General features: G+C 40.0%; 1 protein-coding gene across 2 annotated transcripts in view; it reads right to left on the reverse strand.

Moving 5' to 3' along the window:
- Positions 1-15,434: 15,434 nt before the first annotated feature.
- The window catches only part of LOC129833051 (protein ELFN1-like), a 92,724-nt gene continuing 87,523 nt past the window's right edge, over positions 15,435-20,635 (reverse strand). For both annotated transcript variants that reach the window (XM_055897302.1, XM_055897303.1), the window contains exon 3: positions 15,435-20,400. In XM_055897302.1, the coding sequence (XP_055753277.1) occupies positions 17,603-19,990 (2,388 nt within the window). In that variant the 5' untranslated portion in view covers positions 19,991-20,400 and the 3' untranslated portion in view covers positions 15,435-17,602. The remainder of the gene's footprint in view (positions 20,401-20,635) is intronic.

Raw genomic sequence — 20,635 nt, forward strand, 5'->3', positions numbered from 1 at the left:
ATTGGCCATATATCACTAACCCCCAAGGTGTCTTGATGCAATTATAAACTGGTTAACAACGTAATTAGAAAAGTAAACAAGCAATTTTGTGTCATATCCGTGGTATACTGTCTGATATACCACGGCTTTCAGCCAATCAGCATTCAGGGATCGAACAGTTTATAATAATATACATGATACAGTATGTCTCATGTGGTAAGTTGCCTTGAAGTAAACCCATATTATTACAATTTGTTTATATTCCTATCTGTAAACATACAGTCGCCGCTGCGTTTGAAAAAGTTTGTGAATTATGCAGAGTTGGTAGGGTTGACTGAACAAGTTAGATTAGCTACTGGGGAAAACTCTTGAAATGCCGCAAGCCGAAGGAGGTCATTGAAGAATTTGCAAAGCCTGGTGTAAGACTGATGATCCTCTGTCCTGAGTGCAGCCACTGTGAAGTAGTCTGACAGTGCATTAATATCTACATGGGTCGGATCTGTTCTCACAAGTGCCCAGGAGCACAGTGGTATGTGATGATGAGGTAGAGGGTAGAGCGGCTGGCCCAAACATTCAGTGGTAGAGGTTAGCTATGACACATATTTAATAGCCAAGAAGTAATGATTGCTCCATCAACACTTTGAAGCACTTAACTTGTTATTCCCCAGACAGAGCAGATTTGCCCTAAGAGCCACATCCCTGTATTTGGAACTCTGAATGACCCCAAAATGACTGGCCACCAAAATTTAGTTGCGTCTGTCTCTAAGGTAACTGACTAAAATAGCAAATACAAAATAATATCATTGAGCAGTGGGGAAAAAAAACAATGATTATGTAGGTGTTGGAACTGGTTGCCAAGTATAAACAGAAATCTATTTGATTCCTGTATGTTGTCTCCCTAAAGTGGGGAAACTCTTGTTCCTTTTAACCACAGACAATATGTGAGTATCTACCTTCTTATTCAGGGAAAGAAAGGCAGCATGACATTCTACAATACAGTATCCTACGAAGATGTGAGGAAATCCCAAAGAGCTGTTTCATCCTTTGTATTCATCACATTTTCTTGCACAGTGCATACTAGGTGATATTAGAGTGATTTATTTCAGTTAACCAGAGAAACACTGGTATTTTACAAGGCAAACCCTGCACTCCGATAAGGAGGTGCATCAGGCTTAAATTTGTCTACACTACCGGTCAAAAGTTTAGAAAACCTACTCATTCCAGGGGTTTTCTTCATTTTTACTATTTTCTACATTGTAGAATAATAGTGAAGACAGCAAACTATGAAATAACACATATGGAATCATGTAATAACCAAAAAAATAAAAAATAAAAAATGTATATTTGAGATTCTTCAAATAGCCACCCTTTGCCTTGATGACAGCTTTGCACAGTCTTGGCATTCTCTCAACCAGCTTCACTTTGAATGCTTTTCCAACAGTCTTGAAGGAGTTCCCACATATGCTGAGCATTTGTTAGCTGCTTTTCCTTAACTCTGTGGTCCGACTCATCCCAAACCATCTCAATTGGGTGAGGTCGGGGGATTGTGGAGGCCAGGTCATCTGATGCAGCACTCCATCACTCTCCTTCTTGGTAAAATAGCCCTTACACAGCCTGGAGGTGTGTTGGGTCATTGTCCTGTGGAAAAACAAATGATAGTCCCACTAAGCCAAAACCAGATGGAATGGTGTATCGCTGCAGAATGCTGTGGTAGCTATTCGGGTTAAGTGTGCCTTGAATTCTAAATAAATCACAGACAGTGTCACCAGCAAAGCACCCCCACACCATAACACCTTCTCCTCCATGCTTTACAGTGGGAAATACGCATGCAGAGATCATCCGTTCACCCACACTCACAAAGACACGGTGGGTTGGAACCAAAAATCTAAAATTTGGACTCCAGACCAAAGGACAAATTTCAACCGGTCTAATGCCCATTGCTTGTGTTTCTTGGCCAAAACAAGTCTCTTCTTCTTATTGGTGTCCCGTTAGTAGTGGTTTCTTTGCAGAAATTCGACCATGAAGGCCTGATTCACCCAGTCTACTCTGAACAGTTGATGTTGAGATGTGTCTGTCACTTGGACTCTGTGAAGCATTTATTTGGGCTGAAATTTCTGAGGCTGGTAACTCTAATGAACTTATCCTCTGCAGCAGAGGTAACTCTGGATCTTCCATTCCTGTGGCGGGCCTCATGAGAGCCAGTTTCATCATAGCGCTTGATGGTTTTTGCGACTGCACTTGAATAAACTTTAAAAGGTCTTGAAATGTTCCGTATTGACTGACCTTCATGTCTTAAAGTAATGATGGACTGTCGCTTCTCTTTGCTTATTTTAGCTGTTCTCGCCATAATATGGACTTGGTCTTTTACCAAATAGGGCTATCTTCTCTATACCCCCCTACCTTGTCACAACACAACTGATTGGCTCAAATGCATTAAGAAGGAAATAAATTCCACAAATTTACTTTTAAGAAGACATGCATTCCAGGTGACTACCTCATGAAGCTGGTTGAGAAAATGCCAAGAGTGTGTAAAGCTACCATCCAGGCAAAGGGTGGCTATTTGAAGAATCTCAAATATAAAATATATTTGGATTTGTTTATTAACACTTTTTTGGTTACTACGTGATTCCATATGTGTTGTTTCATAGTTTTGATGTCTTCACAATTATTCTACAATGTAGAAAATAGTTAAATAAAGAAAAACCCTTGAATGAGTGGGTGTTCTAAAACTTTTGACCATTAGTGTCACACATGTAAGGAAACAAATTAGTAATTTAGTTATTTGGGAGAACTATCTCTTTCAAACTACTCTGTCCAGTGACAAATAAAACTACACTAGTTATGTGACAATTAACATACTGTAGGCAAATTTTCTATTCATGTCCCTCCGATCCTCCACATCATTCCTACCCCACAGCAGTTCTATTGCCAGACTCTGATGTCGGATTTCCATATAAAAATGAAAGGGAAAACTGAGAGGAAGAGCAATGGTACTTATCGCTATGGAGAGGCAGCTTTATGGTAACATTTATTTGCACAGAGGGAGCTGTGTCACTTAAGAGGATACAACCGTTTCAAAGATGAGAGTTTTAAGCAGTGAAATGCACAGTATTCTCATTTCCTGAGTGACTCAAACGGCTGTCTTTGTTGACAAGCTCTCTCCATTTTGCTTCTTATTATATGCTGATGGTTATGAGCAGATTTCAGTAGCAAATTGAAATGAGAGAATAGAGAATCAGGGTTGACGTAAAGTAGGCACTGTAGACTAAAGAGGGAAATTTAGAGGTGTCCCTCAACTGTACATAAGATCCTGGAGATGGCCCAGGCAGTCATTAGTCTTTATTGTGTGTTGCAATTTCAGCATGGATTGCAATCAACTCAAACCCCAGAGTGTCTTCCTCTTTGCTTGAATCTTATTCGCACCACAAAAAGTGTATTTACTATGTAAATAGCAACAAAATGTGTTTGGTTTGATATGTTAATTCATGCTTTCGTTCTATACAGTACCATAGATATCTCAGTTGGATACCTACCCCGAGTCACAGTGAATTGCATTGATCATTGCACAAATACAGTATATTATTCAATAGGAAGCCATTTCTGATCTGCAGTATCCTTCAGAGATAGCTAGCTGCCATACAAACCAAAGATCTGTCTGTTCTAAGATGTCAAAGTCATCCTCCATTTTCCCTCGCATAAGGAAGAAAATATCGTGACCAACAATGAAGATGGGGATTTGCCAAGACAATGACGTTGCTAGCATTGTTGAATGCATAAGTAGTAATGATAGCTATGTAATGTGTGATTTCCTGGTCCCAAACAGTAATACTCAAACTAATTCAATTTTGACTACTGGTCTCACGGCAATTCATATTGTTCTGTATGTAAATCTGTGACACTCCATTTGTTGGATATGTTTCATTACATACATTATGAACGGAATAGCAGTTACACTATATCACAGGTATTAGAGGACGTGTAGTATCATGCGTCTTACCCGGTCATACAATAGCATACGAATTGGATGATGTAACTTTACGTCTTGAAGGATTTAACAACGAAGGAGAATTACAGAGAGAATTTACTTTGATGGTTACATTTACATTTACATTTAAGTCATTTAGCAGACGCTCTTATCCAGAGCGACTTACAAATTAGGTGAACTAACGACAAAGGTTAGGATAATTTACATGGAAAGTTAGGGGAACTAAAACGACAAAGGTTAGGGGAATTGATTTAGCAGGTAAGGTGAATTGGTGAACTGGGTTAAGTTTAGAATAAGGGTTAAATAAAATGTTACACTTGTCCCTGACGAGACTCTAACACACAACCTTTGGATTGTTAGATGGTTGCGGTGGATGGGTGGGATTACGCCCACCCATCCTCCCCAACCAATCTCAGCAGAGGGAGCACCCCCCTATCCACATCGACGGGACAGGTCGGTGGAAGGTGGAAAGTTTTAAGTTCCTCGGTGTACACATCACGGACAAACTGAATTGGTCCACCCACACAGACAGCGTTGGGAAGAAGGCGCAGCAGCGCCTCTTCAACCTCAGGAGGCTGAAGAAATTTGGCTTGTCACCAAAAGCACTCACAAACATCTACAGATGCACAATCGAGAGCATCCTGTCGGGCTGTATCACCGCCTGGTACGGCAACTGCTCCGCCCACAACCGTAAGGCTCTCCAGCGGGTAGTGAGGTCTGCATAACGCATCACCGGTGGCAAACTACCTGCCCTCCAGGACACCTACACCACCCGATGTCACAGGAAGGCCATAAAGATCATCAAGGACAACAACCACCCGAGCCACTGCCTGTTCACCCCGCTATCATCCAGAAGGCGAGGTCAGTACAGGTGCATCAAAGCAGGGACCGAGAGACTGAAAAACAGCTTCTATCTCAAGGCCATCAGACTGTTAAATAGCCACCACTAACATTTAGTGGCCGCTGCCAACATACTGACTCAACTCCAGCCACTTTAATAATGGGAATTGATGGAAATTATGTAAAAATGTACCACTAGCCACTTTAAACAATGCCACTTAATATAATGTTTACATACCCTACATTACTCATCTCATATGTATATGTATATACTGTACTCTATATCATCCACTGCATCTTGCCATCTTTATGTAATACATGTACCACTAGCCACTTTAAGCTATGCCACTTTATGTTTACATACCCTACATTACTCATCTCATATGTATAGACTGTATACTGTACCATCTACTGCATCTTGCCTATGCCGTTCTGTACCATCACTCATTCATATATCTTTATGTACATATTATTTATCCCTTTACACTTGTGTGTAGAAGGTAGTAGTTGTGGAATTGTTAGGTTAGATTACTTGTTGGTTATTACTGCATTGTCGGAACTAGAAGCACAAGCATTTCGCTACACTCGCATTAACATCTGCTAACCATGTGTATGTGACAAATAAAATTAGATTTTATCTCCCTACTTTCGTTTCTTTCTAAAGTAACTACACCATTAGTAGGTATCATATGTCTTGGAGGTGCTCAGACATACGTATAGTATGTTTCGTATGGCTCTGAGGCCAGGCTGGTATATCCAACATACATTTAGAGTGAATTAATAGTTATCGTGATCATCCTCAAAAAGGTATAATTTCTTCCAATCACTACACTGTCTGCGTTGCAATCAGTGACAGCTTCTGGACACCCAGTCGGTGTGTCTGATTGTTGGACAGATTTGAAGAGTAGATCTTGGCGTTTGCATCAGAGAGGCTTCAGCCCAGGAAGGAAAGAACAAGTGCCTCAGAAATCACAAATGGACTCCTGTAGGGTCCAAATCAAGTCTATGATTGCAGTGCTTGATATATTATCACTTACACACCACAACAATAAAAGGTCTGTAATAGCTGTTCCAGGAGGGTGCTCAACAACCTATTGGTTTAAGCCAACAATACAATTATGATTATACCAACAGAGAATGAGAACATTTGCTTTCGGTTTTTATATTTTGACAATGTTTCTGTTTATGGCATTAAGCACCATCTCATCTCATAATTGCAGGTGTATTGATTGAGAGTCGACAGAGAGGTTGTCTTGATAGTGGAGAGATTCTGCATTGAGGAAGTGTTTTCAACCTGCCTGCTAGACAGTAGATTGGATAGTTTCCTTGCTATGTTTACCAACGTGTCAGCCATTGCATTTTTTTTCTCCTGGGGACAGTCCTTTACATTCATAGCACTTTAACTGTGAACACTTGCATTTAAGTGGGTCAGATATTATACGATGTAATTAATTTCCTGATTTCCTAAAGAGAAGTGTGTTTTGTTTTTGTGTAGTAGCCTACGTAATGATCTGTGCATATCTGCGGGCAATGTTGTTAGAACATGAATGTACTGACCTGAGTTATCCCTAATATACTGTACTGTTTAATGTCTTTTTTGAAAGGAAAAGCATTTCATCTGTCGTAAGTATTTGCAGGGGAGCCCTCACCTCTGAATTGAGTTGTAAGCAAATTAATAAAGCTACAAGGGGGACATATTTAAAGCCTAAAAGCTGTTTATCTTCCACAAGAATGGAGCCATTGATTTTTTTCCCCCAGCTTCCTCTCGTTTGTACTCATCTATGATCAGAAGAGTCTTTGTTAGGTGAAAAAAATAAATGAGGACCGAGATGTGGAGAGGAGACAGGCGTGCTCATTATCACCAGAAGCAAAAGTTCCTGGAACAAAAAGTCATGTGACCTGTGTGGGTACTCTTCTTATTTTCTCCTGTCTGCAGTGTGAAGGCTCTTTGATTTGCTCACTCTTTTATATCTTAATGAGCAATATGGTTTAATCCTGCTCCAACATATGGCGCGCTCAGCGATTCCCCTTCTTTCTACCTGCCACTTGGGTTGACTGGCGGTCCCTGTGACCTGCCTTTGCACAGCGCTCATTTGATGGTTGGCTCACTCGCTCTCCCTGCTTGTCATTGGGGCTTCACTCTGGTTGCAGTGCCTTGTATTAATGAGCAGGGCCTGGCTCCTTTTGCAACATCCATCAACATCCATCTTCTTTAACTAGAGTGGAGGGATTCAACCCTACAAGATCGAGACACTCATACATCACAGGCCAAGACGGCCCTTTGGTAATAATAACCTAATAGACCTGCTCATGGATAGATACCTTTGCAAAAGGCAGCAAATGCATCGAGATTGACTGATTTACTTTAGGACGGATGTGTTTTTTGCTTCATAGAAAGTGAAAGGGATTTTCCGATTCATTTAGACCTGATCTTGACTTAAGCACATCCAATCAAATTAGCTATAAACAAATCTATGAAGTGTAAACATATCACACAGTGGAATTTGATATTTTCGAAAAGCTTTTTAGGTGAGGCTGTACAGCTAGCTATACTGTTTGTAATCTTCTGAATATCATCACATCCTTCATCTGTTAGCTTTTCTTCTTCTCTTAAGAGTTTTATATGGACACGACCTAGTAATTATACCATCCATTTGAGCTTTGAGCTTTGCCAGTGTAGATCTCATTTGGAAGTGCACCGGAGATCCTGTGTACTCTGTACTTGATCACCCACATCCTATTAAACATTAGCTACATCTCTGAAGAGTGGAGAGGAACTTTTGGTGTTTTCTCTCTTTTTCCACATTTCATAACTTTTCCTCTCTGAGCCTTAGTCACGCTCTGTCTACAGCTGATTAATGCGCTCTCCACCATGTCCAGGGGAAACTCGTTGGCTTCCATCTCTTAACTTTGGTGGGGGATGACGGAAAGGGTGGCTGGGAGAAAATAACCATATCTTCCCTTGTGGGGAAGGATTTGACGAGACAAAATGAACATTTGTTTTAGCCCATTGCGGCCTTAATGCAACTTATATATTCCAATTAGTTTTTTCCCATTAAAATAACCTTGTGAATTCAAATGAATGATGATCAGACCGGCCTATGATGTACAGTCATTGTGCAGCCTAGTTGGCATATCCCCACTTTGAGACTCACAATTCAAAAGAAGTGACTCGGCTCTGCACCACCAGCTCTTTACTATTTGACAATGGATAATGTGAGGGTTGTAAGTGCTTAAGAGATTTTAAAACAAGTTTGACAGTGTACAGTAGTGCACACACAGTGCTTCTCCTCACACAACTAGCTGTCGACACGTGATAGTAGTTAATTAATAAGACATTTAGTGCTTAGAGACATAGGCCACATAATTTAAATTACCTTTTGAAAGTTTTGCCAGTAAAACCTCATTCATTTCCCTGGATATGGTATGGTGGAAGAAAGGCATGTGCTGACTAATTATTTCATGTGTGAAGTTTCACTTTATCAATGATTCATTTAGCATAAGGTTAAAAGCAGTAAACACAATGAATAGAAATCTGAATTGGCCATATAGGAACATACACCAAACTATTTATTTAGACATCCTTGTTAAAAATCTGTACATATACAACTAATAGCAAGGTACATTTCATACTGTAAATTACTGCAAAAAAGACTAATCTTACTGAATTAATTTGGGCGAACCCTAAGGTTGGGTATGTCCTCTCTCCCCGACAGTGCACTTTCAAATCAGATATTCCTTTAAAAAACTGGAGCCTGGCTAGATTAAAGGCAGTGTGAATCTGATGCTTGCATGCTTTCAAAGAGGGCCTGGTTTATCTTATTTTCCATAAAGCCCTAAGGCAATGGTTCCATACTTATCAGTTCTTTCCAGAATAATCTCTGATGACACTACCCATCCTATTATTTCTGCTGTCAAAAGTGCCATAGCTTCCTGGAGATATGAGTCCCTAGTTTTAGATGCATTGGAGGAAGATTGATATTGACAGGGGATTTACAGAGGAGTAAAAGGGAGTCTATTAATAGTATCACACTGAGGAAATATGTTAACTACTCGTAAGTGTTATTTTTCAAATTCATTCAAAGCCTCCAATAACAAAATGCTTACCAAGTCAATATAATTAGCCCTTGACTGAGCAATCAAAGAACACCTTCATGTTAGACTCAGATTTCTGATACAAATTGCCTCTAATAACATTGGCTAATCGCAACAATTAGGAGCAGGTCGAAGCACCGGAATGATACTTTCCAATAATTACCTTCTTAGAAAAACATTTACAGTGCCTTCAGAAAGTATTCATACCCCTTGACTTATTCCACATTTTGTTGTGTTACAGCCTGAATTCAAAATTGATTACATAAATTATTTTTGTAACCCATCTATACAGAATACCCCATAACGACAAAGTGAAAACATTTTTTGCACGTTTGTTGAAAATTAAATAGAGAAATATCTAATTTGCATAAGTATTCACACCTGAGTCAATACTTTGTAGAAGCACCTTTGGCAGCAATTACAGCTGTGACTCTTTGTAGGTATGTCTCTAAGAGCTTTCCACACCTGGATTGTGCAACATTTGCCTTTTGTTATTTAAAAAATGATTCAAGCTCTGTCAAATTGGTTGTTGATCATTGCTAGACAACCATTTTCAGGTCTTGCCATAGATTTTCAAGTAGATTTAAGTCTAAACTGTAACTCGGCCACACATGAACATTAACTGCAAGGTTGGTAAGCAACTTCAGTGTAGATTTGGCCTGTGTTTTAGGTTATTGTCCTGCTGAAAGGTGAATTAATTTCCCAGTGTCTGGTGGAAAGCAGGCTGAACCAGGTTTTCCTTTAGTATTTGGCCTGTGCTTAGCTCTGTTCCATTTATTTTTTATCCTGAATAACTCACCAGTCCTTAATGATTACAAGCATACCCATAACATGATACATCCACCACTATGCTTGAAAATATGGAGAGTGATATTCAGTAATGTGTTGTATTGGATTTGCCCAAACACAACAATTTGTATTCAGGACAAACAGTAAATTGCTTTTGTTGCAAACAGGATGCATGTTTTGAAATATTTTATTCTGTACAGGCTTCATTCTTTTCAATTAGGTTAGTATTGTGGAGTAACTACAATATTGTTGATCCATCCTGTTTTAAAGTCACCAATGGCCTCATGGTGAAATACCTGAGGGTTTCCTTCCTTTCTGGCAACTGAGTTAGGTTGGACGCCTGTATCTTGGTAGTGACTGGATGTATTGATACACCATCCAAAGTGTAATTAATAACTTCACCATGCTCAAAGGGATATTCAATGTCTGCTTTTTTTTTTACACATCTACTAATAGGTGCCCTTCTTTGCAAAGCATTGGAAAAGATCCCTGGTCTTTGTGAATGACTCTGTGGTTGAAATGCACTGCTCGACTGAGGGACATTATTGATAATTGTATATGTAGGATAGAGAGATGAGGTAATCATAACAAATAATGGTCAACACTATTATGGCACACAGAGGGAGTCCATGCAATTTCTTATGTGACTTGTTAAGCACATTTTTACTTCTGACCTTTTGTAGGCTTGCCATAACAAAGGGGTTGAATACTTATTGACTCAAGACAGTTCAGCTTTTCATTTAAAATGTATAAAAATTCCTAAAAACATAATTCCACTTTGACATGATGAATTATAAAAAAGTCTAAATGCAGGCTGTTACACAAGAAAACGGGAAGCAAGTCAGGAGGTGGGAATACTTTCTGAAAGTACTATATGCAGGGTAATATAAATACTATTCTAAATACTATTCGACTATTCTAAGTCGAATCTGAATATTTTATAGGCTAATAGATTTATTAATACATTTAAACATAATCTAATCTAGAAGTCTTTGCAGCCCACATGCAAACTATTTTAAATATCATTATCTATCATTATTCTTTTTTTTAAACCAGAGACAAAATGCTTTAACAGTTTCAATGGGCATATGGAGTTGAATTTGAACAGAGTATACATTACTTACTGTTTTAATTAACACAAATTTGCAAATGTACATGTGTTTTTAGTCTTACCTAAGATACATTGTTGTCTGTTTTACATCGAGTTTCATTTCAACACTTATAAGAGGCCTCTTTCACTCCATCACAATTAGTAACATGAGATGGAAGGTGTGTATTACAGATAAATTATTCAAGGATATTAGCTTTCCTTTTGCATATGGTATTATCTGTATAGCCGCTGAAGCGTGCAAGGGCTAGTATTTCATTTTTAATTTCTGAAATAGAGAACATGATATCACATGCAGAAGTCAGTTATATACCGTGCATTCAGAAAGTATTCAGACCCCTTTACTTTTTCCCATTTTATTATATTAAAGTCTTATTCTAAAATGTATTAAATTGTTTTTTCCCCCTCATCAATTTACACACAATACCACGTAATGACAAAGCAAAAACAGATTTAGAAGTTTTTGCAAATGTATTAAAATAAAAAACTGAAATATCACATTTAGATAAGTATTCAGAACCTTTACTCAGTACTTGGTTGAAGGACCTTTGGCAGCGATTACAGCCTTGAGTCTTCTTGGGTATGAGTCTACAAGCTTGGCACACCTGTATTTGGAGAGTTTCTCCCATTCTTCTCTGCAGATATTCTCAAGCTCTGTCAGGTTGGATGGGGAGTGTTGCTGAACAGCTATTATGAGGTCTCTCTAGAGATGTTTGATCGGGTTCAAGTCCGGGCTCTGGATGGGCCACTCAAGGACATTCAGAGACTTGTCCCAAAGCCACTCCTGCGTTGTCTTGGCTGTGTGCTTTGGGTTGTTGTCTTGTTGGAAGGTGAACCTTCGCCCCAGTCTGAGGTCCTGAGAACTCTGGAGCAGGTTTTCATCAAGGATCTCTCTGTACTTTACTCCATTCAGCTTTCCCTCGATTCTGACTAGTCTCCCAGTCCCTGACACTAAAAAACATCCCCACAGCATGAGGCTGCCACCACTATGCTTCATCGTGGGGATAGTGCCAGGTTTCCGCCAGACGTGACACTTGGCATTCAGGCCAAAGAGTTCAACATTGTTTTCATCAGACCAGATAATATTGTTTCTCATGGTCTGAAAGTCTTTAGGTGTCTTTTGGCAAACTCCAAGCGGGACTCCAATCAAGTTGTAGAAACATCTCAAGGATGATCAATGACAACAGCATGCACCTGAGCTCAATTTCGAGTCTCATAGCAAAATGTCTGAATAGTTATATTTTTATTCTAAAAAGCTGTTTGGTGGTGTATTGTCTATAGATTGCTGAGGAAAAACATTTATTTAATAAATTGTAGAATAAGGCTGTAACGCAACAAAATGTGAAAAAAGTCAAGGGGTCTGAATACTTTCCGAAGGCACTGTAGACAAATGTGTGCCTTTCCAAATCATGTCCAATCAATTTAATTTACAACAGGTGGACTCCAATCAAGTTGTAGAAACATCTCAAGGATGATCAATGGAAACAGGATGCACACTTTCGAGTCTCATAGCAAAGGGTCTGAATACTTAAGTAAAACAATTATTTTGAATACATACGCAAAAATGTCAACTAACTTTGTCATTATGGATATTGTGCGTAGATTGATGATATTTTATATTTATTTAATCCATTTTAGAATAAGGCTGTAACGTAACAAAATGTGGAAGAAGTCGAGTGGCCTGAATATTTTCAGAAGCACTGTAATCTGATAACACCTGAGATTCTCTGGAGACAGTTACGTCATGTCTGAGAGAAAAGGAAATAGCTTTTTTCAAATGGTACCACAATTGCTAACAATCTCCTGACTCCTTATCTATTGGACGTTTTCCAGTCACTTTCAGATGCTGAAATCTTATCTGAGATATGAAGATACACTTTCATAACAAATACCTGTGTTATTTCCCATCATTCCTCACAAATTTCAAATAGAAGTGCTGTTTTAACCTACAAACAAATCAAATACATATATGTATTAGGTGACCCTTACATTTTGTGAATGATAACTGTGTTCCCTGCTTTTTTTGATGTGCTGAATACTACCTCTTCACTTTTGCTGAAATATTCACATAACCTCAAAAGGTCAATTAAAATATAACTTTCTAAGCCAAATACACTTTAAGGGATAGTTCACCCAAATTAGAAATTACATATTGGTTTCCTTTCCCTGCCAGCAGTCTATGGACAAAGTATAACAGCAATACATGCTTTGGATTTTGCTTTGCAGGTTGGCATTTATTGTCATGAATCTTGCCCTGTGGAACACTGAACTTAAAAACCTGAAACCCCATACTGACTGCACATACTGTGTCGCTTCTATAAGCAATGCTCTTAGAGTCAATCACGCTTGTCTGACAATCTACACAGGACCGTGGAATGGGTAAGGAAACCAATACGTTTCCAAAACATTCAAAGCAAAAGCAGGTTGACATTTATTGTCATGAATCTTGCCCTGAAGAAAGAACTGAACTGGATTTTTCGCTATATGGGCAAGCTGCTAAGTCAAAATTGGCTAAATCATAAAAATGTATGAAAACAAAATACACTGCTCAAAAAAATAAAGGGAACACTTAAACAACACAATGTAACTCCAAGTCAATCACACTTCTGTGAAATCAAACTGTCCACTTAGGAAGCAACACTGATTGACAATAAATTTCACATGCTGTTGTGCAAATGGAATAGACAAAAGGTGGAAATTATAGGCAATTAGTAAGACACCCCCAAAAAAGGAATGGTTCTGCAGGTGGTGACCAGACACCACTTCTCAGTTCCTATGCTTCCTGGCTGATGTTTTGGTCACTTTTGAATGCTGGCGGTGCTTTCACTCTAGTGGTAGCATGAGACGGAGTCTACAACCCACACAAGTGGCTCAGGTAGTGCAGCTCATCCAGGATGGAGGTCATTTTGCAGGGCTCTGGCAGTGCACCTCCTTGCAGAAAGGCGGAGGTAGCGGTCCTGCTGCTGGGTTGTTGCCCTCCTACGGCCTCCTCCACGTCTCCTGATGTACTGGCCTGTCTCCTGGTAGCGCCTCCATGCTCTGGACACTACGCTGACAGACACAGCAAACCTTTTTGCCACAGCTCGCATTGATGTGCCATCCTGGATGAGCTGCACTACCTGAGCCACTTGTGTGGGTTGTAGACTCCGTCTCATGCTACCACTAGAGTGAAAGCACCGCCAGCATTCAAAAGTGACCAAAACATCAGCCAGGAAGCATAGGAACTGAGAAGTGGTGTGTGGTCACCACCTGCAGAACCATTCCTTTTTTGGGGGTGTCTTACTAATTGCCTATAATTTCCACCTTTTGTCTATTCCATTTGCACAAAAGCATGTGAAATTTATTGTCAATCAGTGTTGCTTCCTAAGTGGACAGTTTGATTTCACAGAAGTGTGATTGACTTGGAGTTACATTGTGTTGTTTAAGTGTTCCCTTTATTTTTTTGAGCAGTGTATTTTGTTTTCATACATTTTTATGATATAGCCAATTGTGACTTAGCAGCTTGCCCATATAACGAAAAATCCAGTTCAGTTCTTTCTTCAGGGCAAGATTCATGACAATAAATGTCAACCTGCTTTTGCTTTGAATGTTTTGGAAACGTATTGGTTTCCTTACCCATTCCACGGTCCTGTGTAGATTGTCAGACAAGCGTGATTGACTCTAAGAGCATTGCTTATAGAAGCGACACAGTATGTGCAGTCAGTATGGGGTTTCAGGTTTTTAAGTTCAGTGTTCCACAGTTGGCACTTTTAAGGTTAAGATATCTGACAACCATTGGGGACAAGACAAATTGATGTTTGTTTTTCAAATTATAGGCAGTACTAGGGCTCGATTCAATCCATACATCTGAAGAGAAGCGCTGTAGTGCGATTGAAATGTAAAGGTAATTTCCGATTGAGACGACATGTAGCATTTATCGTGAATGCAGTCTCCGTGAACGCAGGAACATTAAATTAAATGTATATTGCGCTTCAGCGTAGGTCTTCAGCACTGCATATTGAATCGAGCCCTCAGCATTTTGTGAACGTAATAAATATCTTCAGCTCCCAAGATAAATGCATGCAGTCACTTCTTCATAAGCACTTGCTTGGATGTGTTCAGCAGAGCATTGGAAACACTGCCAATACTCCGATGGAAAAGGTGTTGTTTTACAGGGTAGCCTACATTTTAATATTTAGCTATACATGAAGAATGATACAAGTTGCTGAAATTCCTGAACTACAGAATATTATGAACATTTCATAGTTTGGTAGAACCACTAAACTATCATAAAAACACGATAATGATGTGTTTGATACAAATAAGCAAGTCTTCTCATATATTCAGGATTCCATACAATTAGGACTCCATACATTCAGGACTCCATACATTCAGGATTCATACATTCAGGATTCCATACATTCAGGATTCATACATTCAGGACTCCATACATTCAGGACTCCATACATTCAGGATTCATACATTCAGGATTCCATACATTCAGGACTCCATACATTCAGGACTCCATACATTCAGGACTCCATACATTCAGGATTCATACATTCAGCACTCCACACATTCAGGACTCCATACATTCAGGATTCATACATTCAGGATTCATACCTTGATTCCGAATTCAAAAGCAGCAAAAGAACATAATGAAGATACTGATGGGTGCACCCTTCCCTTTATTTCACAGTACTTTGTCTGAAAGCAGGTAACATAGTATTAAGAAATGAAATAAAAACACTTTATTGTGCTCTTGTTTGTTTCTGGTGTACTTAAACAACAGCTTTTCACTGTTTTTTCCACCGGCTTCCCAACAATTCTAACTTTTATGAGACACAGAAGTGCTACAATATGCAGTATAAAAACATGTAGCTTACTTGCTAATTTATCTATAAATCTGACAGCTCTTGGAATCTATTGAAATGCATTTAGAAAAATTACATCAAATAAGGACTTTGTCAACAATATCAACACTGAAAGGAAAATAAAGAAAATTACAGTTGCACACATATCCCAGAAATTTAAGGCGGTTGAAATAAGAACTCATACAGCCAAGTTACCTCTTGTATCCACTCAAAAATAGTGTATAGATAATATACAAATCCAGCGGCAGAAGTTTAGTTCAGGCATTCATGGGATATTATTTAATAGTTACCCAGGCATGTGGATATACCTCTGATAGGTGACTTCTAATTTACAAAAGTGTCATAACAGCCACACAGTATAGGAAAATATCCTTCAACAAGAGCCTTCAGTGAAACCAACAACTTTGCTGTTTTTTACTTTGTTGGCTGAGACAAATATAAAATATGATAAGTTATGGGAAATATATGAATTGAAAAACCAAGTAGAGACAAAGGAAACTGGAGATTATGGTTGTAAATAGCAAATAAAAAAAATTGCTCAGAAAGAAAATTAAAAAGCTGCCATATACAGATTTCATCATCTATATTGTACATTCATCCATCGGGCTATAGGACAGATATTCCAGTAAAGAATGTGAACTGCATTCTTAGCATTCTGACTAAACAACAGGTGGGAAACTAAAGGTGCCTTCCGTGGAAAATATTGGTTATATAAAGGTGAACGGTCAATTACACTTTCAACAAAAGTAACTCTTAAAATGTTTTGGCTCTTTGAAACACAGTAGAACATATTCAAATTAAATGCATATGGAACCTGATTTACTATGTTCACACATATCTAAGACCAGTGTTTCCCAACCCCCAACTGTACATATTTTTGTTGTAGCCCCGGACAACCACACCTGATTCTACTTATCAACAAATCATCGAGCCCTTGACAAGTTGAATCAGGGGTTTTTGTGCTGGGCTACAACTAAAATGTGTGCTGTTGAGGGGTACTTGAGGACCGGAGTTGGGAAACACTTTCTTAGATCATGCAGAAAGAAAATGTTGTAAACACTTCAGCTTTTCTACTTTGGTTCTAAAGATATGACTAATGGCTCACAATGCCGATGCCTAAGACAGACCATCAGCATCAGAATAATACAATTAACTGTCTTATGTGGAATATTACATTTAGAAAATTCCAGCCTTTTAATATTGTGCAGTTTTTTTAGTGGCCTCTAAAATGTATTATGTGAAAGTGCTGCAAATAGGGGAAGGGAAAGTTAAGTGGTCTGGGTAAGATAATACCAATTATCTGACCAGTGTAATGTGTATTAGTTAGGACACGGAAATCATTAGAAAACAAATAATGAGCTGTCTTTGAAATCCATGGGCTAAACCGGAATCAATCATCATTTTTAAAATCTTATTAACAGCAAACATTGCAGATATAGAAACTGTATCAGTACATAGTTCCATTGTAGAATTAAATATGTGGGGAGAAAAAATGTTCTTTTCCGTATGATTGTTCAGTAGTTCTTGAAGAAAAAATAATGAGGTTTCAGTAGACATGTTTTTCAATATTTGTTACAGTATTTTCTCAAAGTACACAACAGCAAATCCACTGTCACAGGACTTGGCCATGCGATACCCAAATACCTATAATCCATTGCAACATATAATATGTATATTCTTAATTTGCAATATGTTTTCTTCTTGAAACGTTAGATTACAGTTTATTCCCATAAATTCCATACATAATGTGACAAATTTAAGATGGTCCTTTCCAAAGTGGTCATTTCCAAGGTTCTTTTCCTATTTTACTCACAGTCAAAATATGTTGCTATATATACGTTTAAGTAGTTGATCGCAATATGGACGTATCCATCCAATCAATAGTGAGTTTCACATATAAGGTTTCCGTGTCATTTCTGAAAGTTGTGGTCCAGTAGAAAATACTTGGAGAGATTAAGATTTCTGTTGAGCAGATACACCTTTCCAGTAGTCTAAAATGTCATGCAGGTCCTCATCCTTGGCAAACTGCACTTTTTTACGTAGCGCATGCCCTGCAGCCATGTACTCGTCCTCATCTTTGTGCCGTTTGCCACGGAGTTTGAAGCGCTCCCAGATAGTGTGATGTGGTTTGCAGTAGTACTCAGGACTGGAGGAGTAGCTGAGGTTATGGTACTGAGGCGAGAGCGGAGAGTACGCCATGTCTCTGGGACGGGGCCGAGTTAGGGGCTCCAGGATGGAGGGCTTGTGGCTTCCGGGCCCTTCCAGCTCCTCGATCTGCAGCTGGTGGCTGTCGGGATAGGAGTGCCGGTGCTCATTGTACTGCCTGATCTTCTCCGCCTCTGCCCTAAGGATGGCAGCGGCTGGCGTTACAGTGAGGATGGTCTCACCCGTTGGCGAGGTCTTCTCTATGTACTTGGACTCTGAGCGGTAAGGCCTTGGGCTCCGCATTGGACCTCCAGTGGCAGTGCTGGGCCGCTTTGGCGGGACATCCGAGGTGTGGTGCCTCTGTAACGAGTGGTGGTAGCTGTCCTTGTACACCGGGGACAGGAAGCCAGACTTGCTCTGCGGCTGCTCTGATATTAGGACCAGCTGGGGCTCCTGGGTGGACACAGCTCCTGATTTCACCCCTTGAAAAGATGTGGATTCTGACTTCAGAGCATCGATACAGTTGTTAATGATCTGATTTACCTTATCCACCTCTTTTGCAATGGTTGAAATCTCGGCCACTGACCCTTGGCTGTTCCCAGGCATGGACATCCCAGGCATGGACATCTCACACTCTCTGCGTTCATGGTGGTCCCCGGTTCCTCGGACCTCTATGTAACTTCCCTTGGCCATTTTAGGCGTGTCATCTCTTATCTCCTGCAGTTTGTACTGCTCCATTTCACTACCAGATGGTAGGTATGGCATGCGGGACATACTCTCCCCACCCATCATTTGCTTCTGTGACATCCTGGAAATGGTTCCCCCTTCGAGCTCTTGTCCATATTTTAGTTCAATTATACTTTTCTTTAGGCTGCCGGCCTTTTTGTGCTTTTCATCTTGCTGACGTTTTTTACGCAAGCAATAGTAGACCACCCCTAGGACAATCACCATACTAAAGAGACAACCTAGGATGGTCATAATGTAGTGGGTAGCTGTTGCATGGTTCTGTGATCTCTCGTTCCCATTCCAGGGTCCTGTGGAGACTGCCAGACAAGTATGATTGAATCTAAGATTATTCTTTATAGACGCGACACAGTACGTGTATTCAGTATGGGGTTTCAGGTTTTTAAGTTCAATGTCCTCATTCTGAATTTTGAGGTTTTGAATATCAGTGAAAAAACTGTTATTGTAGAGAACCAGGCTGTACATCTTCTTGAAGGGATGGGGGATCTGAACAGTGATGGTGGCGCTTGTTTTAGAGACTTGCTTGAGCTTCATACTGGGTTTTACATCCACATTAATCACCGTTGGGTTAATACTCATACTCTCATCTGGCTCAGTTCCGGAGGGACAGTCCTCCAGCCCACAGGGAGTGTAGTCTGGTGGGAGTGTGGTGGTCTCAGGAGGCACAGGTATGTACGGCGTCACATAGTCATCTGTACACACAGTGGAGAGCATATGGAGGGCATTCCGAAAAGTCGGGTTGTTAGGATTCTGGCTGAGCAGACTGTAGCCAGAGACACCTGATGGGGAGTCACAGACCATCCGTTCATTTGTCCTGTTGGGGAATGCAGAGAGCCACTTCACAAAGCCAAGTAGTTCACAGGAACAGTTGAAAGGGTTGGTGTAAAGCTCACAGGTAGTCAGTTTAGTCAGGCTGGTAAACGTGGTCCCATCTAGCTGCTGGATACGGTTCATGGAGAGGTCGATGTTTTCCAGGCTATAGCACTCCAAAAAGGCATTGGGTGTCACAGTCTCAATCAGGTTGGCCTGGAGGTAGAGGTACTGCAGCTTGCCCAAACCCCTGAGGATGCCCTCAGTAAGATTACGGAGTTTGTTGAAGCCTAACTGAAGGACCTGTAAGTTGAACTGGGCAGAAAAGGCCCCGTCATCTATGTAGTTGATCTCATTCTTGGTCAGGTTTAGGTAGGTCAGGTTGGCGAAGCGGCTGAGGGCAGAGAAATGGATACTTTTGATCTTGTTTTCATTGAGCCGAAGGTCCACAATGGTGCTGTTGATATGCGTGGGGATTGCCTCGTATGGAGGCTGGTTTTGGCTGCAGATGGCTAGCCACACAAAACCCTTCTCACCTTCGATGAGCCAGCAGTCCCCATTGACTCTGCCTATTTGGGTCAAATATACTATGGCCACAGACCAGAAAAAGGCACTCATTACCATAGCTCCACCGCAGGCCATTGGTGCTCCTCTTGATGTCACGGGCAGGGCCCAAAAGCTCTGAGACGGGAACACCACTGTGGTTTCTAAAGTTGCTGAACTGAACTCTTTGTAATCTAGCTAGACTTTCAAGTGTTCTCCTCCGTGAGGACAATCAATATATTGGCCTTGTGTCCAGGGAAGGATAATTCAGTCCCAATGTTCCAGCCATTTACAAAAAGATGTTGGGCATGTGCATTTAGACCAGCATCCATCCAATGGCTTTAGCCTGGAGTGAAGTTCTAGAGATGGTTCGCTGAGATTCAGTATTTCACCACCTCAGATTGTCTTGTGCTTATTTCCCCAGGGATAACATCGTTGATCGGTCTCATCCTATTGTTTCTTCCTCTGTCTTTCTTGCTGTGTCGCATTCATGGGCTCAGAGGAACTCCCTGTGAAGAAAAGAGAAGCAGGCACATGTTAGGGGAATCAATATCTGCTTGAATGTGAGGTTTTCAATTTGAATATAGCCACATTTACACCACTAAATGTAAAAAGTATATATTTTTTCTGGACAGAAATATTCAGAATACATGCCGTGCTGCACAAGTAGAATTATATTTCTCCTCTATAGACCATTTGACCATCAAATAACATGGTACCAAATCTGTATTTTATATTTTACAT

This window comes from Salvelinus fontinalis, chromosome 34 (assembly GCF_029448725.1).
Source record: "Salvelinus fontinalis isolate EN_2023a chromosome 34, ASM2944872v1, whole genome shotgun sequence".
In the NCBI taxonomy this organism is placed as follows: Eukaryota; Metazoa; Chordata; class Actinopteri; order Salmoniformes; family Salmonidae; genus Salvelinus; species Salvelinus fontinalis.